This window comes from Bacillus rossius, chromosome 13 (assembly GCF_032445375.1).
Source record: "Bacillus rossius redtenbacheri isolate Brsri chromosome 13, Brsri_v3, whole genome shotgun sequence".
NCBI classification, from domain to species: Eukaryota; Metazoa; Arthropoda; class Insecta; order Phasmatodea; family Bacillidae; genus Bacillus; species Bacillus rossius.
Window position 1 is genome coordinate 17,407,435 of NC_086340.1, and position 27,921 is coordinate 17,435,355.

The 27,921-nt window shown below is 38.4% G+C and overlaps 1 protein-coding gene across 2 annotated transcripts; it reads right to left on the bottom strand.

Annotated features, from left to right (window-relative positions):
- Positions 1-27,753, bottom strand: LOC134538285 (glutaryl-CoA dehydrogenase, mitochondrial). 2 transcript variants are annotated; one of them, XM_063379458.1, is made up of 9 exons: positions 27,410-27,753; positions 14,538-14,570; positions 13,046-13,180; positions 11,158-11,391; positions 9,699-9,828; positions 7,769-7,988; positions 5,597-5,826; positions 4,097-4,257; positions 1-331 (listed from the first exon to the last, which is right to left on the bottom strand). In XM_063379458.1, exons 1-9 carry the CDS (start codon positions 27,456-27,458, stop codon positions 267-269), a joined length of 1,257 nt encoding a protein of 418 aa, XP_063235528.1. In that variant the 5' UTR covers positions 27,459-27,753; the 3' UTR covers positions 1-266. The 2 variants fall into 2 exon arrangements, with proteins under 2 accessions (XP_063235528.1, XP_063235529.1); XM_063379459.1 differs by having other exon boundaries at positions 5,623-5,826; positions 27,410-27,729.
- Between the last annotated feature and the right edge of the window lie 168 nt (positions 27,754-27,921).

The window sequence follows — 27,921 nt, forward strand, 5'->3', positions numbered from 1 at the left end:
TTTTATTTGTACAATTAGTAAAAATAAATTTTATCAATACATAGATCATACAGCAAGTGGAGAACATTGGCCATAACAATTTTTAACTTCAATAACAATTCAAAACAAAGTAAAGTGTAGCTATTCATATAAAATCACCTTGCGCTGTTCAAGTACCAGCAACAAGAATTTAATAAAATACAAATTTAAACATCATACCAAACCCATTTTGTGTGTAAAAGATCTTACTTACAAACACCACGTAGCATTGCACATATGTTCTCGTGTCATTTAAATGCTGCAATTCCAGTAATAGCTCTTCCCAAGATGAGTGCGTGTATGTCATGAGTACCTGCAACACAGATGATGATAGATAGATAGATAGATAGATAGATAGATAGATAGATAGATAGATAGATAGATAGATAGATAGATAGATAGATAGGTAGTGCTATGCAAATTACAGAGCAGGCCCAAGTAAAGGGCTTACATTAACATACTATCGTATTGTAAATTCTGCATTTAGGAGAAATTTTCGCATGATATATGTAAAATAAGATTTAGTGCTGCACTTACACAGCAAAATTTATATAATCCGGAACATTGGGAAACACAGGTGTGCTGGATTAGCGATTTTTCCCATTACAGAATTGTCTTCTTCCTGAGGGGGATGGATTAATTAATTTCACCTGGCAAATCTAAATTCTCAAATTTGTTACGATTTTGACAGCAAAGAAACATTAAATGAGTTCTTGTGATAGAAATGCTAACCATATCATGAAGTAGCCAGTGGCATTGCAGTTAATTCTAAAAAGTTTCAGTTCTGCAATAAATTAAATTCTCCTTATTTGCACAACCAAAAAACGCTTAAAAATGTAACTTTGGCAGCTAATTATGCAAAAAAAGTATGCGCTGTATGTATTTTTAATTTCGTGAAAGTTAAAGCAATTGAAAAAGTCTAAAAGTTGATCAGTGATTAATGTAAATATAAAATCATGACCTGAAATGGGAGGCACCCCCTTAAAGGAGACAGCCTTCTTTTAATGCTGCCCCGCCACAGGGCAGCCGGGAGGCAGGGACCGGTGTGCTCGGTCCGATGGCAAGCCGTGCTGCCGAATACAGCGTGGCGCTGATGTCCCGTCATCCAGGTGGCAGGGCCAGGCTCCGAGGGCTTCCCGCTGCTTTAACCCTGTTCTCTAGGGCGGGGCAGGGGCGAGGAAGAAGGAGGTAAGAAATGAGGCTGTGGATACCGACGCCTGGCCGACCAGGCCCACGGCATGCTGTGGTGGCGTTCCCGGCCGACCACCCACGCTCAGTTGTGACTGTTCTCCCGGCACGGTGCTTCCAGTCCTGCCCTAGTGCTCAGGGAAGCTGCAGCTACGGATGGCGGATCCGCAGTGAGTTGTTTACCGGCAGACCGATTTCTGCAGGGGTACTCCAGCCACCACGAATCGCACCAAGGTCACAGCTGTGTCGGCAGGGAGCGAGGGCCTAGCTCAGGTCACCAAGCTGTGATGCCTGTACCCTTTCCTCAGGGTCGGCAGGAGAAAGACAAGTCTGCAGTTAGGCAGAGAGAGCGAGAGAGAACAGAGGAAGGTGTGAAGTCTTGAGGCGAAGGGGTTTGTTGCAGTACAATACCACACATGCCCCCCTGGTTTTTCTAGGAGGCTTGCCCTGTGCTGCCACACTGCCCTATCTCTCGACCGAAGCAGTGGCAACGTCAGAGCGTGGGCAACGAAGGCTCAGGAGGCTCAAGCTCACGGCCGGAGGCAGGTACACGGGGCGAGTGCGAAGGAGGGATGAAGGCACACTTCGGCAAGGCTCGGACCACCCCTCCCTCCACGACATAAGTGGGGGGAGGGTAGCTGGTTGCCGGACTCCAGGAGCTGACGCAGGGCGTTGCAGCACGGGAACTGACAACGGTGCCCTTTTATTGTGGCACGGTCACATGACGGAATGTCAACACAGTCTTAACAGGAATACCAAGAAAATTAACAAAAAAATCTACAAAGTTAATGGCAACGATTGTGCACACTCATGTTACAATTCTTTTTTTTTTTGGGTGAATTCGGGCAGTTGTTGATCTAGACCAAGTTGTTGGTTTGAATATAAAAAAAAAATTTTCAGTAACACTCATCTGTATATTTTATTTTGTGTAGATAAGCATATTGCAACTTGTTTTAAATATCATCGTATTGTATACCTATTTTACTTTGGTTTTCCTGTTAAAAATTTAATGATGTTTGATAATACTGAAAAATCGCTAATCTGAAATGGCCATGGTTACGAATACTGTATTTACCCAAAATTAATGCAACTCTGCATTTAATGCGACCCCAATGAGTTTATGGGAAATACTTAATGGGGTAAAAATCACAATTTAAACACACAGAAAGTAAAAATTACTTAAATCTATACTAATATTATTAAGCTGAAGAGTTTGTTTGTTTGAACACGCTAATCTCAGGAACCACTGGTCAGATTTGAAAAATCTTTAAGTGTTGGATAGTACATTTATCGAGGAAGGCTATAGGCTATATTATATTATCAATATCATTAGGGATCCTTACTAAAAGTCCAATTTAGAATCAAATGCGTTGGAGGGGGTTAGATAAAACATGCAGTACACGTACGAAGTGTGTGTTGACAATGCCGCAGGCACTAGAAGTTTATTTCCTATTGGCTATTAACATTGTTGCCATGCACTAGATGCCTTATCATTCTTAATTTCCCATACAAGTAAAAAACACCCGTGTGATATTAACAACGAAGCAATCAGTACCCTCATAAAAGTTCAATTAGTATTTAAATACTTTTTATCACTTTAAATCGCAAACCTAAACTATTTTTTTTTTCCTCTCTCTGTGTTTAATTTGTTTTTTTTTATTGCCCTTTTTTTCAAGTATATATATTTTACAGACTTGAAACTTCACAGTAATGTTCCTTATGTTACGCAGGATGACATTTTCCGAAAATTAGATCCCATGGGTGGTTAAAACCAGGCAACAGTGGGTACTTTGTCTGCATGAGAACAGGATTTTGCATTGTTCATGCCTTCTGCATCTCCATGGCAACGGGCATCGCGCGACAGTGGCGTACCCACAAGGAGGGGGCATGTATAATGAGCGGCGCAAGAGTGATCTGCCTGTAGACTGCCATAGCGAAGTACGAGTACATCAGTTGTACGTTGCGTGCACAAGTCGGGAAACCATTGGTGCTATTCATTTTCTCTCCAGTACATTATACAGCATTGTAATAAATTTTCACTGAATTTTTTTTTATTTACCATTACTGTAAATGGGAGATGTGGCTTAATTTTTTTCCATTAGTATAGCCGTGCGAAGCCGGGTCGGGCAGCTAGTTAGTAATATGTGCCGTATTTATTAGTAGCTTTTCTGGTGTTAATTTCTGTCCGTAGAGAGAATTACATGGTATTTCTTGAAATAGCAAGTGGCAAATATAAGGAAAAGTTTTTTATGGCTGTGGGACATAAGCCATTCCTCAGCGAGCAAATAATTCTATGTATGATACACAGTAGTCGCGAGAGGAGGGGGAGGGAGTGTCTTGGCTCGCAGCCACATTAAAAAGTGGTTATCTCGTCATGCCTGCTCCGCCCCCCCTTCTCAAGGTTCAGAAAGCCATGAACAATAGTGGGACTAAAGTGGCATAAGTGATACAGTTCACAGGTACATCGTGTAGTTTTTCAACTGAGCAGAGATTCAGAAGCAGTATAAAGTGGCTCAAGTGACGCGATTACAAGGCAGGGAGTTTGGTTTTTCGATTAAGCTGTTCCCGTCGCTGTAAATTCACATCTTCCAACCGCAAGATACAAGTTTGCGCGACTCTTTCTTTTAGGTTTATAAGTTTTGATAAAAACCATCGCATTATATTTAGGTAAATACAGTACATCAGATTCAAGAGCCTACACTTCACAGCTGAAAAAGGCTTTAGGAAAATTTGATGTACCCGTATCATACACACTCATTATTGAAGGTAGAATTAAAAAAAAAAAGTAAAACTACACTTACTTGACAAGTACCTGCCCTGAAAACCTTTCAAAACCCCACACATGAACATTCAAGCACAGCACGCTGCCGCACAGAAACCTCGAGCTCACCTTCGTACGTGTTGACGGACTCGAGATTCATGACGTGCCGGATGACGTGGTACTCGTCCGAGATGCCGTTGCCCCCTAGCATGTCCCGGGCCACGCGCGCGATGTCCAGCGCCTTGCCCGCCGAGTTGCGCTTCACCAGGGACACCATTTCCGGCGGGGCCCTGTCGGCACGCGCGCGCTCGCAACACTGACGGTCAACGCAGCAACTGATTACAATGTGATAACCCAAAAGTTACTTCTCTGTGACAAATTATCATTTTCAAGGGTTACAAAACTGCTGTTTCTTTTAACATATTTTTTTTTGTTCTGTGCACTGACACATACTTATGACTTAGTTAACACTAATATTAAAAAAAATAAGAACAGTTCACACAGCTAACTACAGTAGGTACTCTTCTAAGTTTTCAAATGTACTCCTACAACAAGTATTTTTTTCTTACAGCATATAATTATAGGGACTATCATAGACTTGAACAATAAAGAAGGATGTAAGTGCTACAAGGTGATGCAAAAGCTTTTAAAACTATAATCCAACTAATGGTAGTTAATTTACTGCTCAAAAATATGTACAAGTAAAAAAAAGAAGGAAAAAAAGATAGTAATTATGTTTGAAAACACACCCTTAAAAATAATTTATGGCCCACATGAATAAAAAGAGGGCTTAGAAAATAACAACTTATAAATAACCAAGAGATTTCTATACAAAACCAGACATTGCGAGACTAATAAAAAATAGAAGATTACTCTGGGCTGGATACGTTCCCAGAGGATATTAGAACTAGAAGTGTTGCAGATGAAACCCCTCCAAGGCAAAAAAATACCAATGGGGTGACTCTGACCTGTGCTGGAAGGAGCAGTCTTAAAGATCCTAATCGGATGGGCGTAGATACGGCTGAGCTACTGAGACAAATGGCGGCAAATCGTTGACGAGGCCAAAAACATTCTTAGGTTTGAATAATCATTTAGATACAGCCCTTTCTCCCCCAATATGGGATACCTACAAATACCTAAAGAACCAAAATTATTTTTCAGTAAAATTTTGTTAAATTTCTTTTATTTCAAGGGATGGAGATGTCTATGTATGTGTATAAGTAAAAAAAAACTAAATGTAACATGAAATAGATCTGCTATTTGGCAGAAACGGATACATGTTTAAGTTAGCTAGCGAACACCACCATTTCAGAGATAATATCCATATTATTTAAGTGAACAGTCATCAACTATTTATTTTAATGCGAGATGTGGAAAAAAAAAAACCAAATGTAAATTAACAAAATGCCGAAGGAAATGAAAGTTTGGGTTACTTCAAGCACGTTAACTTTTCATTTACTGTACACACAGTTTTCGTGAGATTTCGTTCAGTTCCGTATTTTGTTTGCGTTCGCGAGCTTGAATGCTTGGCTCGTGCTGGGACACTGCGTGTTTTATCGAGGTGAAACTTATCGACAGCCGACAGGGGTAGGTCGAGGAACTGTGTGAACCCTGAAGCGCGTCACTCACAGGCCCTTGTCCTTGAGCCGGCCCACCTGCAGGCAGGCCTGCAGGCCGACGCCGATCTCCGTCGCCATGTCCGCCAGCTTCTTCTGCACCAGCTGGTTGGCGGCGAGCGGGCGGCCGAACTGCACCCGGTCCAGGGTGTAGGTCCGAGCGGCGGCCAGGCAGGCCTCCGCCGCGCCCAGCGCCCCCCACGCGATGCCGTACCGCGCGTTGTTCAGGCAGCCGAAGGGCCCCTGCGACCGCGGCCTCGATACCTCAGCGGCACTCGCACAGAGTCCGACAAGCATTGGCGTAGCTGTGTTCATAAAGTTGGGAGGGGGGGACAAAATAATGATTTCGATGTCATGTAAACCCATTCCCCTCCTACTAAGACGGCGGGGGGGGGGGGGGGGGGGGGGGGGGGGGGTCCTTCATGGGAAAATTTTTAATTTTAAAAGTGCAAAATAGTGCTTTTTAAGCAGTTTTTGTATCGAACCATTGGATACATCGATGTTAAAATTATTATTTTTTCCTTAAGAAGATAAAATTTGATGAGTGAAGAAATTACAAATAAAGTTTTGGGCAGAATAATATTATAAATTAAAAAATATCACGGTCTAGAAAGTTGGGGGAGGGGGGGACAGTCCCCTCCACACGAAAAGGTTCAGGGGGACACGTCCCCCCCAGTCATCCCCCCCCTCCCCCCGGTTCCTACGCCCCTGCCCAATAAGTGATTCATGCAAGGGGGAAATTTGAATTTAACGCAACTTCTTGGACACACGCCATTGCAGTTTTGCACTGTTTAGTCCTGGAAAATGTCTAAAATCCTTCCACTTAATTCTTGTGCTGCCTGACATTTAAGTTTGAACGTGTTTGTCTGTGCTGTTGTCGTCGTGTTGTCCATAATACCTGTTTAGGTTCATCGTTGGGTCCATCTGTTTGGCATCAGCTGATCTACGCTTGTTCTCTGCGAGTTTATATTTTCATTTTTATTTCTTGATTTTCGTTCTTGAATTCTTTCCATGTCCAATAGCGCAAAACTGCAATGGCGTATGTACTGTATCAAACAGAAGTCCAAGTTACGTCTGCACACAATACAGCGCTATGCTTGTGGTGTTTGTGAATGCAGCCTGGCCCTTCATTTTGGCTCAACATGGCATACAACCTAGCTTCGAGCACTTAATAAAGACAACGTTTGTGTAATTATTTGGAAATTTGTATTCTCCCGCGTAAAATATTCAGATATTTCCTCTCAGTGGTTACAGACTGGAGCCTGTAAATCAACATACAATTTTAACCAGGTATAAAAGCTTGGGAAGATTCGACTCGTGCATTGTCACACCAAAAATTCGTCTAAATATCTCAAACTTGAAATTAAAGCAAAAAAAAAAAATTGTAAACACCACAATGGCAGGGACTTAGCCTGTCTACACTGAGAACGTTGGAGCGAAACGAAGGGTCAAGGCAGAACAATTTGGCGGGTGGAATGGGACTACGTTGAAAAAACACGCGGCTCAATCCAATGTTTTGCCGCTTTCCCTACCAGCCAAAAATGTGCTTTTTGACCCTTAAGACAAGTGTACGTGCATCACCTAGCAGGACAGCTTAGCTGCCCACCCGACCTTTGTGACCCTTAGCCGTTGTCGAGTTTACAATAATATACTATCCCTGCCCACGCATCACTGCATCCTGTGTGCTCTGAAACTATGGTGAAGAAAAATTGCTCAAAACAAAATCATTAAAATATAATTATTACAATGCCACAACAATACTAGCAAGCACTAAGAAGACCACTCTGGCAAAAAAAAAAAATTCTTTCTGTTCAACATTAAGAAACTTAAAAATGGTATACATGATGAGAATCAAGCAATTGTAATAAAAAAAAACATAGTACCTCACAGTTAGTTACAAGCATTGTTGGACAGAATTTCTAAACAATAGAGAGAATATACAACCTGTTATAGCAACGTACTTCAAAGCCCAATCATACAGGAACAGTCAATAGAAATGATTTCAGCCATAGTTCAGCTGTCATGAGGGATGTACAAAAAAAAAAAAGACACAGAAGCTCTTTCCAAAGCAACATTTGACTGAAATGATCCTCCATTTTCACTGAACTACTTATGATAATCAGCAATTCAAACTCTGTGACGTGATTTCAAACACTGAAAAAGATGGACTCGGGAACGTACGTACCTTCAGTCCCGAAACGTTCGGCAGCAAGGCACTCTCCGGGACTCGGACCTCGTCCAGCAACACCATGCCTGTTTCCGAGGCACGCAGCGAGAACTTGCCCTGAATCTTGGGAGTGGACAAGCCCTTCGCCTCGGCCCTGTCCACCAGGAAGCCTCGTATCTTCCCGTCCTCGCACTTTGCCCACAGCACGATCACGTCTGCAATCGGCGCGTTCGTGATCCTGCGCAAACAATTTATCGTAAACACGGTTCAAGAAATTCAACTCTCCTACATTGTAAAAATTCATTATTCTCAAAACAAAAATGACTCATCTGGAATTTTTGTATGCTCGAAACGAGCTGATTTAAATTTAGGTCATTCTAGGCTAAAAGAAAAATTTAGAATATCGCCCAAAAACTTAATACGTAAAAACAATTCGAAGTTGGGATTTATTAACCTAAGGAATCCCTTTCACAATTACTCCTTCAATAAAGTAAGCATTGAGTAAAAATTACTTTGGAGTAATCTACAAATACATGATACATAACTGCAATGGCGTATACAATATAGTTTTAACGGGAATAACAAACAAAAATTAATCAAGCATAATGATATGTTCACAAGTTGTAAAATGCTGCTCTATTGCACAAATAAATAAACAGAGCAAAATAACAGTGTGGACAGCGCAGTGGCACCACTTGGCTGACAACATTAACAAACTACCAAATTCCCCCAAAAATCTGAAACAAGAGCAGCTTGATTGCTGAACCAAAGGATGCCGGATTAAAGAGCGTTGACTGTACACTATGTAAATTGTAGAATTATAATATATTACATATATTACACATTGCCACTATATGTTATGCTATTATACTTTGAAATTTTATGTTAACACTTGCATATAGAATTACAAAAATAATAAGAACTCATAAAAAAAGATAGGCGGTATTCATAGTTTTGATGTGTGTTTCGTTGTCTCATTAATCAATGTACGAAATTGGACAATATGTGTTTATTTTACTTTATTTTTTATTTTATTTTATTTTAAGGATATATCTGTACAGCAGGTTTTGTTTTTAACAAGTTCTATATAATACACAGCCTAAGCTGCTTATTCCAAAGGATGTAAAACTATAAATATTTCAAATATAGAACATCAAAATGTACATCCCAGCAGTTTTCACATGCTACTACCTCCTGACTGCTTCCCTAGCGATGCGGCCAGCTAAGAGGAGTTGGTTTCAGTCGACCGTCGGTCAGCCAGGGCCAGACGTGGGGATGCGCTGGGAAGTAGGGGAGGTGGGAATCGTGGGGGAACACACTGCACTCGGCAACGTTGTAATACAGGCACCCCAGCTTATTTCACGTCCATGACTATGCGCAGCTAACTTAGGACTCCAACTCATTCACCACATAATAAATCACCATTCTATATTTGGCATCTCTTACAAACAAAAATAAGAAAAACTGATTTCCAGTGCTTAAAAAAAACTAAGTTTTAAATTTGAAAACATCTTCAACTCAATGTTATAGGTCAATTACAGCCATCATTTAGTTGTAAGTGTTCCATAAAATTCAAGTCTTTAAGTAAAAGACATTCAACATGCAGAATCAATTTCAAAAAGTCATATAAATTGGATAAATGTAAAATTCTGGGGGTGCTAGGGAGGGGCGGAGGGCATCTCCCCTGGAATTTTCAAGCCCCTTACTGATGGGTCTTACTTGGGCTCACAAAATCTAACTTTCAAACGGGAACGATAAACATAATCCCGCAAGCGCGCCCCCTCCCATCCTCACGGGAATCCTACAGATTTTGGCCCCGGTTGAACGGTATTGGCACACACATATTTGCAATACCTACTAGCTTTCGGTGTGATCCAGAGGAAAATAATGGTAAGTTAAATACTGTGCTGTTTGTGACGGGATCGTGCGTACATCAGGATTCCCTCACCAAGTTTTACTGCCATTGAGAGTGTAGGTCTTGGTTGAAGACGAATACTTGGCCGTGGTCTCCATGCCCTGTGGGTCGCTGCCGTGATTGGGCTCTGTGAGAGCGAAACAACCAATCATATCTCCTCGAGCTGGAACAAAAAATACAATTGGAGCTGTCTTTAAAGAGGCCCATAACATTTGAAATGTTAGTTTTTGGCCTAAATATTAATATTTCTTGAATTTATTACATATTTTAAAAAAAAATTTGTGCCATAAATTAATTTTTCAGGTTGATAAAATACAAATAATTACAAAATTAAAAAATACAGATAAAAAATTACATACAAATTTACCTCTCACTATCTTGTTTCGAACATTCACTCTGAATCCACCTACAGACCTATCTGATTCTTCCTGGCTAGTAAAGAAGCACTAGTTTAAATTGGAAAATGCCAACTGAAAGAGTAAGGGCTACAACACACTCAGTTAAGTTTGATGAATCTGTACCATCACAAATTTGCTACCATCCATAAAGTATGTGGCACATCAGACTAAAAATGTTTGATAGGATTTTATGTAGTATGGACTATGGATACGCATAGAGGCTAATGGTACTTCCAAGATTATAGTGGGCTCCGAAATACTTGGCTGTCGTAGATGTAGGGTGATGGGAACAAAACACACAACTCTCAACTCGAGTCAGCGATCATGGCCACTGAGAACTCTTACACAACGGACTGAATCAAAGGAACAGGAGCTGAGAAACATTAGCAGAGCTGAGTAACAAGAACTGAGTAACAGGAGTTGAGAGATTGATCTAAGTAACATTGGCAGAGCTGAGTAACATGACCTGATAACATTAGAGAGCTGAGTAACATGACCTGATAACATTACAGAACTGAGCAACATGACAGAGCAGAGTAACATGACCTAATAACATTACAGAGCTGAGTAACATGACCTGAGTAACATTTACAGAGCTGAGTAACATGACCTGATAACATTACACAGCTGAGTAACATGACCTGATAACATTACAGGGCTGAGTAACATTATCAGAGCTGAGTAACATGACCTGATAACATTACACAGCTGAGTAACATGACCTGATAACATTACAGAGCTGAGTAACATTATCAGAGCTGAGTAACATGACCTGATAACATTACAGAGCTAACATGACCTGATAACATTACAGAGCTGAGTAACATGACCTGATAACATTACATAGCTGAGTAACATGACCTGGTAACATTACACAGCTGAGTAACATGACCTGATAACATTACACAGCTGAGTAACATGACCTGATAACATTACAGAGATGAGTAACATGACCTGAGTAACATTTACAGAGCTGAGTAACATGACCTGACAACATGACAGAGCTGAGTAACATGACAGAGCTGAGTAACATGTTCTGATAACATGACAGAGCTGAGCAACAGGTGCTGAGCTGAGCTGGGCAAGGGGAGCACCTAGCTGTGGCAGGTAGCGGCTCCTCTGCTCCTCCGTGCCGTAGGCGTGGATGGCGTGCATGACGAGCGAGGACTGGACGCTGAGCGCCGAGCGGTAGGCGCTGTCCACCCGCTCCACCTCGCGCGCCAGCAGGCCGTACGCCACGCTCGAGGCCCCAGCACAGCCGTAGCCCTGGATGGTGCAGCCCAGGGCCCCCACGGCTCCCAGCTCGCGCATGATGTCCCTGTCGAACACTGCCGAGAGACCATCACTGCGGCCGTCAGCTCTACGATTAACTCCTCTGCAACGCTACACGGCAAGGAGGGGTGGAGGCGACCATCACTTCCGGGGTTAGGCACTTGTTTCATTTTTGCAATAGAGTTAAAAAAAATAGCTGAAAAACAGTTTTTGACGTGACGTCTAATAAATCGAAGAACGCCGGCTGCACGCACGAAAAAGTGTCCCGTTATGCGGTGTCCCGTTACGCTCATTTTATATTGCTCTTTGCAAACCTGAACCTCCTAGCATTGCGACCGAGTCCGTGGCGTAATTTTGTTTTCATGCATTTCAATGTAACATTTTCATTGCTCTTTGCTAACCCGTTCCTCCTAGCATTGCTGCAGAGTTCGTGGTGCAAATATATTATTTTTGACTGCATCTTGGTGTTGGGTAAGCCATTTTCCTTCACATCATCCTTGAAACACTCCCATTCGTTTCCTAATTTTCCTATCATCGTCCTATCCTTAATATAAAAACACAGATTGGAAGAAGTTAAATAGCAAACATGTATAAAAGTTATAGTTAAAATAAAATCTTCGTTAAAGTAATAAACATATTTGAATTAATGAGTGCAAATAAAAGTAAATTTATCAATTAAATTGTAGATTTCATTTCACTCCTTCTTTGTATCCATACAAAATAGTGATAATTCAATAAAAATGATTCAATTTTATTCATAAAAGTATGCAATCATTTCATCAATGTTTTGTTATGACGTTGTCACAAACTATCGTCCGTAAACCGACTTTTCAGACAACCAATTTTTTTTTATTCTTTCATAGATGTTGAAGACTTTATAAAAATAAAAAAATAATAGCAAAGATTTTATAGGGTAATTTCAATCCCACTTGTAATTTATGCTATTAGGCCTACTATCTTTATTGCATTACAAATTATGTGTTATATGTTCTGTTTCACTTTCAATTATACTTTCAGTAGTTTCACATGCTGTAATTAATAACTTATAAGTACAATTTAATTGTATATTTTGTGTTTTTTTTGTGAAATTGTATATTTTGTGTTTTTGTTTTTTTGTGAAATTGTATATTTTGTGCTTTTGTTTTTTGTGAAATTGCATATTTTGTTTTTTGTGAAACTTTATATGTATATATATATATTTTTTTTTTTCCTATATGTACTTGACGTGTATCATACACCAGGAATGGGGTCAAAGGATATGAAAATAAATAAATTAAAAAAATTAATAGGTCCACGTACAGAACATTTTATCTCTGTGCGGTGAAGAATCGGAAGTGCGAAAGACTTGAAAGGAAACAAAACGAAAGTCTGTACTGTGTCGGTGCTGCTTCCGTTCGTCTCCTTATTACATTTTGGAAATTTGATGGTACGTAAATTAATTACTATTCCTCGGTAATAGATTTTTAATTAGTAATTCACTTTTTTTTTTTGCTTACTAACACATTTTGTAGTTCACTAACAGACAATTGAAACTAATTTCTATAAAAAAATGTTGTCGAGATGTTGACTTATTAAAAATTTTTTGCTGAATCTGTAATACAAAATTTCAGGCAATTAACCTAAAAAAAAAAAAAAAAAAAAAATTACAATGGCACTAGAATCATAACAGCTAATCATTACTAGGAAAAATTTTTTTTTGAGAGATATTACCTTCATTTCTGTTGGCAGCGACGATCCTCGGCAAAAGCTTTTCCGAGCAATAACTGCGAAAAGAATTGCGCATCATCACTTCATCCTCCGTCAGCTGCAACTCCAGGTTCAAGGGATCTTGCCATGAAAATTCCACTACATCAAAAATATTAAATAATTTTAGAATTATTGTTAAAAAATATTTTGTGCAATATTCTACATTCAGTGCAAAGTAAGTCATAGGCATAATTATTAAAATATAAAAGGGCCTTTCATAGAGCAGAAATAAGGATTAAAATGACCACCAAACAATGAAATAATTGTACGAATTAGCTGACAGTATAATTTTGTAAATTAATCACAAACTTACTAGCAAGAATAATGCTGTTATAAACAAATTGCACTAAGTCATTAACCCACATCTTTAATTTTATTTACCATCTAGCAAAGTTCTTTAACTATACCTCATGTATGCAGTATTTATAATATCCCTCTTTGCTAACAGCTTGTTAGGAATATAATTGAAAAATCCATATAAAACTAAATGTTTACGTGGAATATTCAAGTTAACGCTGCATACACGTAAAGCGAAGTGTGCAGAAATAAAAGGGCGCTTCCTGTAGGAATGACATAACTTATGTATACAAAAATTATTCTAAATGTTACTTTATTATTACTGTGCTAAATTTCATTAAAATCCAATTGACAGTTTTTATCTAGTTCTGTAAAATATTAACACACAGAAATACACTTTTTTTTTTTAAATTGTAGTTTTTATCTCCATATCACTTCTTGTTACCTAATATAACACTAAAGCTTATAGGTAGGGCTATGCATAAATGCTTTAGGGGCCCGCCTAGTCAGGGGTGTATTTGTGTTAATGAGGTGAAATTATAATCGGAACAATCGATGATGCTTCTAGCGCGGTGTTGCGGCTGTGGACTAGCGTGCAGTCTTCTCGTGCATAGGAAAACTATGAGGTATGAGTGTTAACCATAACACATGGTGGAGAAACGAAGATAAAGGTGTAATGCAAGTCCCTTGAGTACTTTCAAGAATATGTACCAGAAATGTCATGCCAAAAGATTATTCTGATAACACAGCTGTTAGCCATTATCACTCTTCTAAAAATACAGTTCAAAAACTAAATACGGAAACTGAACTACTCATCCTCCCTCAACATATTCTTAAATGCTTTTCGTAAACGGACACCAGTCGGATATCTTGGGCAGTTTTCCAATTGCATAGTTTTTTCAGAAGCTCTTCCCATGAAGTAAGTGTGCCCGGGAAGGTAGGGGCCTTAATGCGATGGGACTTCAAAAACCTTAAAACCTCTTGTTTACTGACTCAGGCACATATATATGAATACTGCCAGGGTTCGGTGCTTACGGCCTCCAAAGACTCCCAAGAGGAAGATAAAAAAAAAGGCACATTACACTAAAAATTAAAACCTCTTAATATGGTTTGAGAAAACATGCATAGGTACTTTATTGAAGAAAATGTTCATACTCACCAGCAGATTTCGAAGAGCTGTAAGAACGCCATACTGAAAATAAATAAATACATTATAAATTATTTCTACTGTTATACAATAACAAAAAAATTACAGAATCTTTTTTTACGAATTAGCACTTTGAATGCACTGAAATATTTATGTACGCTTAACACAAGTTACATGTAAACTAGAGCTCTGAGGGTGTTGAATAAATATTTCTGGTTTAACCAAACATTGGTCAACCTGTGAGCATTTGTTTCACGCTAAAAAATTTATGATTTTATTTTTGAAGATGAGTCGGAGCAGCCTTGTCCTCTCGTCTAGCAGAGTTCTCAACTTTCATTGGCCAAAACTCAAATTGGTTGCAATGAATTATGCATTGTAGACCTTAATTATGACATGCGTAGTATGTAAGAACTTTTTTGATCGCACAACCGGTCACGTTTGTGAAATCGAAGGTGATTGTTTTGAATATTTTAACTTCAGGTGAAAGTGCATTTTCAGTTGTTTTTTTTTTGTAGGGATGCTGGACCATATTTCCTTAAAATGAGATTTGTTATTTTATTCTAAAAAAAAAAAAAAGTTAACTACAAATTTGTGCTCAAGATGTAAGGCACCCATCTGCCCAGAAGTTTGTACTTTCACATGCCCAACCTGCAGAATAAAAATTATTTATGTTAAAAGTTTCACTCTTAATCATACTTAATTTTGTTTAGCCTAAAGTTTTTTTTTCACAGGCTTAATTCAATACTTAGGCATCATTCTGAATAGTTTAAATGAAACTATTTATACTTAAATAGGGTTTGTTGTTTTTAAATACTTATGTTAGTGTATATGCAATATCATATTATTTTTTGAGAACTAAATATGGAGAATAAATAACAAAGGAGTCAATATGTATTTATTATTTATTTAGATATGTTTTTATAACGAAAGAAGAGAGAGTGAGAAAATTCACACAGGCAACCAATGATGTCACATAACATGTGACCAATGATGGGTTAAGGCATAATGGCACAATTTGATAAATTTTGTAAAATGAAAGGAACATGAGGTTTTTCTAATAAAGACTAGTTTTTGGTGTCATTGTACTATCTGTACACAAGTTATTTGTTTTATATTAAGCTTTATATCTCGCTGACAAGGTCATTGGAGATAGGAACGCAGGACAACAATAATTATCAGATATATTGCATAAGTATGTAATTAACCATGACCTTGAGTACGAAACTAGCGCTACATTTACTTGGAATAAATTAGGAACGCCATGGAAAACCAAACTCTAGATAGCCCGACCGAAATTAGAACCCAAGCCCTCTGTGTCCACATGAGAGAGATCCAAACTGCACTTATGAGCAAACAGTAACTGTCAGTGCCGTCGCTAATAATACTGACGGGCACCCTCCCCATTACTTAGTGTACAATTATTCAAACCCCAAATTAAAAAAAAAATACTAAACGTTACCATACCATAACTGTAAAGGTGATCTGCGTGTATTGCATAACTTAAAAGGTTTGCAATGGATTTTATTGGGCTCCTTTCACACTATCCGGTTTGTTTGCTGTCCGGGAAATGGACCGCAATACTGCCGGACAAAGAACTTTATTTTCCTTCACACTACACCATATTCGTCTGGGATTTCATCGGTTTTTGCAGCCATGGGCAGGAGACAGAAATTATGCGCTGTGCTAAGTTTGGTTCAAAGACGTAATACAAGCAAAATCAAATGTTTTGAGTACATCCAATTTTATTGAGAAGGGATTAAAATTGTTTACTCTATTTCAAGATGACGAGAAAGATTTTAATTATTTTTGTATTTAAGTGATAACATTCAATGAGCTTCATGGTGTTCTCAGAGTTCATTTGCAACGCCAAAACCATCATTGTATACAACTCTGGAATGACACTTCATTCGTGTTGACCGCTGGACGAACTGCCTGGTAAACTGTCGGAAAGTGTTAAAGCACCAATACTGCGCAGTATACTACTAAGAAACTATCCAGCTATTTCGCCGTCCAGCTACCTGTCCATCGCTGGACAGGTAGCTGGACGGAGAAACTGCCAGGTGTTTGTAGTTTGAATGCGCTCATGCCCCTTAATGTATCTTGCTGCGGTCCGGATCTAGGACAGCAAAAAAAACCTGGATAGTGTGAAAGGAGTCTTACAATAGACTTGTAATTTTTGTCCTATTAGGATAAACACATGCATTTAAAAAATATTTGTAAACTTAACCAAGGCCCTCCCCAGGCCTCAAAGATTCTGCCCCCCTTTTCTCATCTCTTTTGACGGTCTTGTTAACTGTGACACCTGCAACAAGAATAGTTCACTAGTGCTCATTGTTCTCTCTGCATAGCTGGTTCACAAACTGAGCTATAGAAATAAATATTACCATACATCTCTCTACATCTTCCTGTGTATACACAGACATCTTTAGTTCCCTTTTGGCCCTATATCTATAAATCTCATTTCATTCATGATAATTTTTCTATATGCTCAATAAAACCTTTCCTTTATTTTATGTACATTGGTAAATAAAATTATTTTTTTTTTGTTAATATTTAGAGTGGCCATACACATAAATATTAAAAATGCTTTAAAAATAAAATGATTCATAATAGTGTGTACTAGAATACAATTTAAAAAAAAATTATTTTATAGCTTCACGGTCCTATTACTAAGAAACAACCTAGTTTTCTTCATTGTATTTAAAAATGGTATGTTATGGTTCTGTCTTGAATTATTAATATTTTAAATATAATAATTATGAATGATATATGATAAATAATATAATTGAAACAACAGTTTTTAAGAAAAATGACACAGTAAGTCAAATGGAAAGTAGCACCTTTGGTTACAGTTGTTACACACACGTGTATTTATCTACTATCACAAACAAAACGTCACTGCAGTCCTTGTTTGGCTAAAGAGCCCTCGGATGGACATTACACAGCTCAGCTTTTCAGTTTTCAGTTCCATCAACAAGCTCGTCTTATCAGAAGCTTCACTCAAGGAGCTTCATTGAGTAACGCCCAACATGTTGTTTTCCCCACCTCCCGCAAGGTCAACGCCAACGAGATAAGTGGAGGCTGGCACTCTGTGTAGCAGGCAGACCCTACACGGGGAACGGCAGATGTAGCAGTAGGGGAGGCCAGTGGTGGGGGAAGCAAGAAGTGCTTTATTCGTGCTTTATTCCATTACGCTAGCTTGCAGTGCAAGCGATCTCATAAGCACTGGGCTGTCATTAAATTTTCATGTCACCATCAAACATTTCCTGCTCCACAAGCAGTGTAGATGGAAGTGTTAAAGATGGAGATACAAATTTGCTTGCCATGTCTCCATGCGACACAAATAAAACATTTTCTAATATTTTTACAGAACATACCATTACTGTTCTACTTCCTTCCTTAGGTAGGTGGATGTAGTACGTATTTTATTTCTTTATTGCATTGAGCCCTGGATCATGGTAGGTACCATATAACTATGGAACATGTCATTTTCGCATGAATCATTCTAATACTCAAAATTTTACTTATGCAAACATTCACTAAAATCAAAGTGAGACATTGATAACTGAAATAAACATTTACAATAAAATAATACGTACATATATTAAAAAGATAACAAGTTTCAGAATCTTTTTTTCATTTAGTTTGTACAGATTTAAAAAATTAATTTGGATACACACATCAGATATAAATTTGTGCATGCTGAACACTAACAGAATGTATACACTATAGACTATATATGTATGTGTGTGTGTATATGTGTGTGTGTGTGTGTGTGTGTGTGTGTGTGTGTGTGTGTGTGTGTATAGTTGTCCCAGTTGGTTCTCAGCATATAACATTCTGCTTTTTGCACCCACGTTGAGCCAGAAAAGTTATAACATCAAATAACTCAAGTCCAGCAAACTTGCAACTGCGACTTAACCACAGAAAGGGTACTTCCCCATAGGATTCTCCATAGAATGGGTGTTTCTCATAGAACTGGGATTTCCCACAGAATAAGGATTAACTATTAAGTATTTAATTTTAGAAGCGTATTTAGCTGGGTAAGTATACTTTACAACTTGGTCAGATAATTTAAATGATAAAGTTGTTACGAACGCAGACAGGACTGTGACGCGCGCCAGGTTCGGAGCTGGGTGGCGGCCACGCACGGTCACTGACGTCACGCACCGTCCACTGACGTAAGGCATGCCACATGATCCTCGCTAGATTACAAGGGTCCTCGCTACCCCCTTCCCCCTTACGCACCCCTCGCACCATCCTGCCTCAGACTATTGTCGATGACCCTTTTAGTGTCCTGGGAATTCTGCGGGTTTTCCGAGGCTGCCGCACGGAGTGGCTCAAATAACCACCGCCTTTCTGGAATTTTTTGGGCGTCGGGTCGGCCCAAGGTGACGCGACACTTCCAACCACCCCAGTCGGTTCCAGAAAGTCTGCCAAGAGTATAAAAGCAGCGACGCCGGCCTTCACAAGAGTTACGAGCAAAGAGCGAAGCGCGTAGCAGTGGAGAGAGTTTCCCCCTCGTGGAGTGATACTGGCTTGCGATCAGCAAAGGGTGAAGAGGGCAAGAGGGCAAGTGGCCCTTGGTGAGCGAACCGGACCTATCGGGAGGCGATACCTGCGAGAAGGGCTGGCGAACCTGTTGGGTGCAACGAGAGATAGTTGGGGACTGTACTGCGGCGCGGTGTGGGTGAGTGTGCGGAGGAAGCGGACAGAAGAGCGAGCCACTGTCGATCCAAGCTCCAGTGGGAAGTGATAATGTTTCAATGACCAGTGTAACACTAATTATTGTGGACAGAGATCATGACTTCATTAATTAAATTTATGGTGTAGACATTAGTAATAAATAAAACTGAGGCAAATTAATTGGGCTATAACTTACGAAACCAGTTTTATCCCCACATTATACTCGTAACAATATCTTGATAGTACATAATTTTTTGTTCCTGTAAATCACAAGAAACATTTTGAGCAAACTTTTGTTGTTATTAGAGTGGAACTAGACCTTTCATTAAAAAAAAAATTAAAATATTCCATTTGAAAAATACATTATTTTACAAATCCATTTGGATTTTTATTTAAACCACAATGGTTTAAACTACTGTGGTTAAAATCAGCCAACCCTGGTGGGGAGTGTATGACAAAACACGTGTGCGCAAAGCCAAAACGAACAGGTGAAACCCAGCGAAAAGGTCGCCATGCCGATGAAGGTATGTTCTGTGGGATGTAAAAAGGTTTGGAAGCAGGATTTCCACTGCTAGTACTCTCATACTAGATCTAGTACTTGTCACAGATTTTTAGTGTTTTAGTAAGAGTACCCGGACGGTTTAAAAAAAAAATTCTAAATGCTGTAGGAGATCCTGTCTCCTCTTTTAGCAACATTACTATAGCAACTGAAAGAACATTTCAGAACTGACATTAACAAACAAGAGTAGTTAAATAAACAATTTACCAACTCCTTTCATTAAATGCACTTCTTTTAATAAAAAAAATGGAAATATTCATCAGCTACCTCGAGATTTTACTGCTTCAGAAGAACATACTAATCTATCAAGCTGTTATAAAAAAATGTATTCTTTTCCTAATCAGTTAGAACCCTGTGTAAATACAATATTAAATAATTGATGTTTTAATGTACCTATAACTATTTAAATGCCATAAAAGTATATTACTTCAAGTACTAAACAAAAAATAGTAGGTAATGAAATTAACATGTCAAGTGTAAGAAATACAATTCTGACAGCTATGTTCAAGACTAACACAGGAGACCTAAAAATCATAGATATTTACACCCAATTAAGTAGAATTATGCCAAATGTTTTTATTTTAATATTTGTCGTTAGTTCAGTGACTTTATATCTTGAGTTTATTTATGAAAGATATCAGTATTGAAAAAGAAATGACTAAATAGTGTAAAATAACAGAAAATAACAATCTAGTATATGGGTTGATGTCTGGAAACTGGTGAAAATGGTGTCCCAACAGTTTTAAAAAAAAATCAAGTTAATTCACAAAACTTATTTTAATAAGTTTAATTAACTATGGTAACATGCTACTATTTAAAATATGATTTTTTTCTCCTAACTTTGTTTTAATAAATGAAATATTAAGGTTTTGTTCTAATAAGTCATTCCTCTGGGTTGTCCCTGTCTACATGTGTCATGAGAAAACATTCTGATTGTACACTTAAATCAAAATTCTAATTATTGTGTTACCGTGTTCATTAAAAAGTCATTTTATGAGACATGATAAACAAAAAAATTATCCTTAAAAATTACAACATTTAGTTTAAAGTTATATTCAGTTGTGTCCTCTGTATTACTTACTAATTCCTCTGTTCAATAAACTATTGAAATAATAATTAAATGGTTGCTTACAACACAGATTTGCTGAAGGGAAATTTTGTTCTTTTCAAATGCAACACTGTGCTACAAACAGTTTCCCTCCATTTTATATGTTGTGGGATTTGTTTTCATGAGATGGCTAAAATTTATGGATGTCACACTTCATAGCATCATTCCTCTGGTAAGTGAAATTTTGTTGTTATATTCACTTTAAATGTATATTAGCTGCTTAGGACAATCTTTTAAAAGAACTGTTTTTCCACTATGTGGACTTAAATAGTTTGTGACAGACTGACACATGCATTTTTAATACATAACCTCAACTTTCATCATTCCTCTGGAGTCATTCCTCTGGCTTATAAATGACAGAGGAATGAGCTACGTTCCAGAGGAATGACTTTTATAGAATAATTATACTTAAAGTCATTGTTAATTGTACTAAAAGTCTCTAACCCTAATTTTTTTAAATAATAGTTTATTGTCAGCATAGAAACAGATTTGAACAACAGAACTTTTCTTACTCCTGCTGAACCAGATCAATATATGTATTGTTCACAAAAGGAAGGAATCTGACAATTAAGTATTTAATTATGTAAAAATATATTGAAGATTCAAAAAAGCAAATAACTTTTAAAATATATGTTGACTAAATGGTACAGTGAGAGTCTTAAAATATTTCATAGTTGTAATGTACGTCCGGTAATGTTTAATGATATAATGATCCTTTGTCTGATACATGTGCAATTACTAAGATTAGTAACAATTTACTCTATTGTTACAGGTGTATTAATCATGAAGGTCAAAGGAACTAAAATTACAGTACGTGAGGAGAAATTGAAGAAAAAGAGAGAAGCAGAAAGGAGAAGATATGAGCAACTCAAGCAAGATCCTGTAGGAAGGCAAAAACTCAAAGAAAAAGAAAGAATTCAATATCTCAAGAAAAAACAAAGTAAAACTGTCAAACCTATACAAGAAATGTCACCACGTGAACAGCGGAAAAAGCGCAAGCAATGGAAGTTAAATTCTAAGCGTTATAGACAGAAGAAAAAAAATATAGAAGAAGAAAACACTCTCATTAAAAAGGCGTCACCTCAAGCTGAAAAAAACGATAGCCCGCATGCACGTCCAATAGTATTAGGAAAGAAGCGAGCAGCGAGAAACAGAAAGAGACGAAGTAGGGAACTAGAAAAGAAGAACAAAATGATACAGATACTGCAAAGGAAAGCTGAAAAATACAAAAAAAAATTTCAAAGATTTAAACGTAAATATGAAGAAAATGTCCCTCCCACACCCAACACACGAGCAAAACAGATGTTGCAAGAAAAGGACAAATCAAAAGTAATGAAGAAACTTCTCTTTGCAGAAGTTGCAGCAGAACAAATGCGGGAGAATTACAAAACCTTGAAATCTGAAAAAGAAAAGCAGGTTTTTAAAAAAGTGTTATCAGGCAAAATTATTAAGAAGTATCATCTTCTTAATTACTGCAAGCATGTGCTGAAATGTGGTCGTGGAATTTCTCAAGCACAAGGAATTTCAATTCTGGAGTACAAAAGGAAATCGAGCTGTACAAAAATGAATCAAGCAAGTCATGAAATTAAAAATTTTTTGGAGTTGGACATCAACTCGCGCATTTGTTCAGGACGAAAAGACTATGTTACAAGACACAAAGTCACGAAACAAAAGAGATATCTTTGCAATACTTTGAAGAATTTACATCAGGCATTTTTGAAAACCTTTCCTCAACTACCAGTTAGCTATGAATTTTTCTGTAGGAGAAAACCATTCTGGATTAAGAAAATGAAAGCTTCAGAACGTGACACATGCTTGTGTGTAACCTGTGCCAACATGGAACTCCTCGTTTTAGCTCTTAAACGACTTGAAATTACAACTTCACTTGAAGCTGTTGTGAAAGATTTATGCTGTGAAGAGAAAACACAGGATTGCCTTCTGCGTATATGCGATAGTTGCAAGTCCTTTCAAATGAGCTATGCCGGTAAAGATTTATCTATGTTAACATACTGGTACAAGTGGATTAGTAAAAGGGAAACATTTGTTGACAAGAAATCAGAAAATGAAAAAACTGTAACAAAAAAAGCCAAAGAAAAGTTAGTCGGCAAGGTAGAAGATTTGATACAGGAGTTTGAAGCAAGTATTGGCAAATACCTTCAACATCAGGGAAGGAAGCTTCACCAGTACAAAGCAATCACAGCATTGAAAAAAAATATGAAAGAAAATGAAGTAGTGATCCATATGGATTTTAGTGAGAACTACAGCTTTAAATATGCTGAAGAGACACAGTCATTTCACTTTGGGGGATCACGCCAACAAATTACATTACATACTGTGGTAGTTTATAGTAAAGTAAATGATACAGTGAAAAGTGAAAGTTTCTGTACTGTGTCTGAATCATTGCGCCATGATGTGCCTGCTATCTGGGCTCACTTACATCCGGTATTAGCTCACATTGAAGATACCTGTGGTGCTGACACACTACACTTTGTCAGTGACAGCCCTTCCACACAGTACAGAAATAAAACCATGTTTTATACTTTAGCTACTAAACTACAAGAGATATACCCAAATCTCAAACATTTCACTTGGAATTATTTAGAGTCTGGTCATGGAAAAGGTGCACCAGATGGCATAGGTGGGGTATGCAAAAGAACAGCAGATAGACTTGTTGCTGAGGGGAAAGATGTCGCAAATTTGGAGTGTTTTGTTAAAGGAATTATAGAAAATGTAAAAGCAGTAAGAATCTTTGAAGTAACCGAGATGTCAATTGAAGAGTTCTCTGCTAAAATTGACCAAACACAAATTCAACTTTTCCCTGGGACAATGCAAGTGCATCAAGTAAAAAATGAACGCCACAATAGTGTACTGCTTTTTCGGAAGCTTAGTTCCTTCATGGACGAATGTGTTAAATATGACATGGGAACGCTAAGCTACTTAAAAGATGACAAAAATAGTTCTTCTGAGGATGAGCCTGGTTATTCTGGTATGAGTGATTTGAAAAACTCAGTGAACAAAGTACAGTACGCGGATGTTTACACAGATGATGAAATTGAAACGGACAGAGACCAGACAAAAGACTTCTGTGCTATTAACATTATAAGTGGAACTTACATACTAGTTGAAGTAAAAGGAGCCAGCAGCATGGGGAGAAAGAAATATCATGTGCCATATCGTTATGTAGCTGTAACGCAAGATACTATGGATGATGATGGTGAAGTGAGTGTGACATTTATGCGAGAGTGCAAGTTACAAGGTATCAGACAAGTGTTTAAACTAGATGAAAATGATGTTTCACATGTGAATTTTGAACAAATTGTTTCCATATTACCAGCACCAACAATAGTGTTGCGCGGTAATAGAGTGTATTACCAGTTTAGTTCTGTAGTAGATGTATTTGAACATGTTTGAACTATAAATTTTCCGCATTTGGGACGTTCTCCAATAAGTATGACTTTTAGCTGGTGAAATACTGATTTCCAAAAGTTTTTTTTTTGCTATATTTTATTGTATCTGAACTTAGATATTACAGAAAAGGAATCAGCAGTTTTTAGAAGTAAAGACTGGATTTTATTGTTCCTAGTAGTGTGAGTGTGTTTGTGTAATTTATAAGATTTTTCATCATTCCTCTGGTTTTTACATCATTCCTCTGGGTTCTAGTTTTTCAAAAAACCACAATAAAACCATTAAAACTGAAAAAATGTACTGATCCTTTGTTGTATCATATGCTAGAAGTACATTCAATTAAATTTACATGAATTCAACCTCTTTATTATTTATTTTTTTCTCAGCCACTTATGAAGTCCAAAATGAACAGTTTGCAGACATTTACCCATATTTTCTTTAGATATAGTACCTTTTCCCTGCCAAAGTTGGGGAAATATTTTTGCACGGTAGACACCCTGTTTGGAAGAAGCAGCCGGGACTTCAGTGCTATGGCTGTGGCTGTGGGGAATGTTTCCACACGGCGTCAAGGTAAGTAAGACTGCGTACTAGCGGCTTGGAGAGGATGAGGCACAGTGGAAACGTAGTGAATGTACTGGAAAGAAGTTAGACGGGGAGGAGACAAAAAATGTAAATGTAAAGGGAAAGGACAAGGGAGAAGGAAATAAGGGAACAGTGAGTGAGTCAAAGGGGAAGTTGGTGATAATCAAGGTTCGGAGGGGAAGTGGATGTCAGAAGGGCTGGAGATACAGGGTTGGCTAAAGGAAATTCTGCATGGGAAAATTGAAGGGGGGCATGCCGAGAGTGGAGCATATGGAAGGGGTCGAAAGGGAAGTAGTAAGCTGGGACTTAGATATTTGTACGCCAGGAGTCAGTCGGGAAGGAAGACACGAGAGACGACGGCATACATCCGACACTACGAAGAAGTTGTCGAGGTTCCTGACAAAAGTGGTCAAGAAAGGGCTCTGGCAGGACTGGTGGACGCAGTGGTAAGCAGTACGGTCATGGGCGGAGAAGGAAACACCGAAGAAAGTGGTGAAAGTGTGGGGTAGAGCGGATAAAGTTTATGACATAGTATGGAAGGGGGACAGGGACTGGACGACAAATGGGTTATTGAGAAAAATATTGGAGCAGGCAGTGATGTTTATCGTGCCTGTAAGGAGGGTAGGAAAAAGGACTGGACCTTCCCTACTACAGGAGAAAGAGAAGGGTTTTGAAGCGTAAGTGCAGAAGAGAGAGGAACAATATCTAGTGAAGTATGGTATGGAGCAAAATAAGAGAAGCCACAGAGAAGGAAAGACTTGATAAGGGAGGTGGGGAGGCTGAATGGGAGGAAGGAGCAGGGCCTGATAGTACTGGAAATGGCCACCTCAAGCTAGGGGGCAAGGAGGTATGCAAAGATTTGAAGTTGCTGCTGTTTGCACAGTCACTGGTTTCCAAGATGGTGGAATGAGGCAGTGGTGATGCCTATCTTATAGGAGGTGACAAAACAAACCTTGCAAGCAACTGGACACCTAATGAAAAAATAAATAAAATAAAGTAAAAAATGGTGGCAATTTATGTAGTGGGTGAAATAGATGTATTGGGTTGGATGGATGAGAGACAATGGGGTTTCTCTTGTGAGAGACAGATAGCTGGTCTAATGGAGGGAAGCAGTGCATGGAGGGAAAGGGGTAGATTAAATATTTATAGATTGTGAGAAGACATTGGACAAGGTTTCTTGCAGGAGGCTGATGGATAAGATACTGCAAGCTGGTAAATTGGACAAGAGACTTCCTTTGTAACAGGAAACAAGAAGAGTGGGAAAGGAAGAATGGGAATGACATCACAGGGTACGTATTGGTGAGATAATGGGATGTAAGCTGCGGATGTTTGCGAACGACTGTATGGTGTAAGAATCAGTTAGGGAAGGAGGGAAAACCGACAAGATGATCTGAACACGATAGAGCACTGTTAATGAAGATGTTAAACACGACAAAAGTGGTTAGGTTTACAAGGTGGAGAATAGTGTTAAGGGAAGTTTATTGCTGGAAGTTGCAAGAGATACAGGAGGCAGAGGATCACAAGTACCTGGATAACCATACAGAACAACCTGGGATGGGGGAAGCAGTTCCACCGGGTGGTAAAAAAGGAGAGGAGGGTGCTGTGGCTGATTGGCAGGGCTTTGAAGGGAACAGGAAGAAAGGTAAAGGTAAAGGGCATTCCACATTCATCAGGACGACAAAGTACGCAGTGGGGATTTGTGACCTATACCTGATGATGGAGATAATAGAGCTAGAGAAGATGCAGTGCAGGGCAGCGAGATGGGTCATGGGTATGTGGAGGAGAAAGGAAGGGAAGGTGGGGTCAAAGAGCTGGAGTGGAACACTACAGGGGAGGGGGAGGGTATAAAGGCTGGTAAGGCTATTCAAGGTGGTCAAAGGGAGAAGCTGAAAGATAGTTTTCACAGAGGTGGATACAGAGGGAGTGAAAGCAAACAGAATGAGGGAAGCACTCATAACTAGTGAGGGCAGGGTGGGAGTGTAACTGGCTTGAGGGGAAGGAAATGGAAGTGAGAGGTGAACATATGACAAAAGCTCAAGGGAATGTGTTACTAGGCAGAAGCCCAATTGCAGGTGTAATTCTAATAATAATTGTTTCACAACAAAAATATGGATAGTTCGCTTGAGTGTCTAAGTTTATCTCATAAAAAAGTTTAAAAATTAAAACACACATTTTTTAAATCACTTGCAATTGGGCTTTCAGCTATGTAGTGGCAATTAGTAACTCTTACTCTTGAATGAATTAATTAAATTTTGTCTCAACATTAAACAGGGCAAGAACGAAACCCAAACCATCTAGTGGGAGGTGAGTAATTTTAACACTTGTCTAAGTTAGCCCCCTCATATTATTACCCAGTCCTCAATGCTACTAAGTTGGCTTAACAAGTGTATTTATAATACAACACTTAAAAGGTCAAAAAATCTTCTAGGTTATGTTTGTAAGGATACACAGCCTAACTTTATACAATAAACCCACAAAAAAAATCTGGTCGCTAATCATTCTAGTTTTCCCAAATATACTAAAAAAAAATTGTAAGTACTTTACATTTGGGCCACTTCTTGTGCCACGAACGTCTTAAAGCCACGGTACACATTACTATTCCACTGTAGAACTATCGCCTTGAACTCCTCGGCGTAAAGTTAAATTAACTTCCTGAACAAAGTTCAGGTTTCTGACGTCGCTTAAAACATTGAATAACGAAATTATATTTGTTTTCACATAAATTAACGGCCGATATTTTTAATTCACTACAACTATCAAGTGTTCTACGCCAGTTTATCTCACTCCCACCAAATTTGTTATATAATATTATTGTAATAATATTGTTTAAGGTTAGTTCGAGCATAACCATCACAGAAGACATATTTTTGTTTACCTTTCGTAATTATGATCGTTCGCGTAACTTGTCCTTTTTGAAATATTTGTCACTAGTAATTTAGCGTTTTTTACACTGGGAATGTGTTGAAACTAATAACATTTGAATGCACAGAAAACGTTTTTATATGCAATTTAGAACGTCGCAGTCGCATCCAATTAATACCACAATTTTATATTTA

Excerpts from the sequence above, each read along its gene's own strand:
- LOC134538285 (XM_063379458.1), bottom strand. The coding sequence starts at position 27,458 with ATGTGTACCGTGGCTTTAAGACGTTCGTGGCACAAGAAGTGGCCCAAA. Across the intron at positions 13,181-14,537 it reads CAGCTCTTCGAAATCTGCTG|TGGAATTTTCATGGCAAGAT; the intron begins GTGAGTATGAAC and ends TTTTTGATGTAG. Across the intron at positions 332-4,096 it reads GTCCGTCAACACGTACGAAG|GTACTCATGACATACACGCA; the intron begins GTGAGCTCGAGG and ends TCTGTGTTGCAG.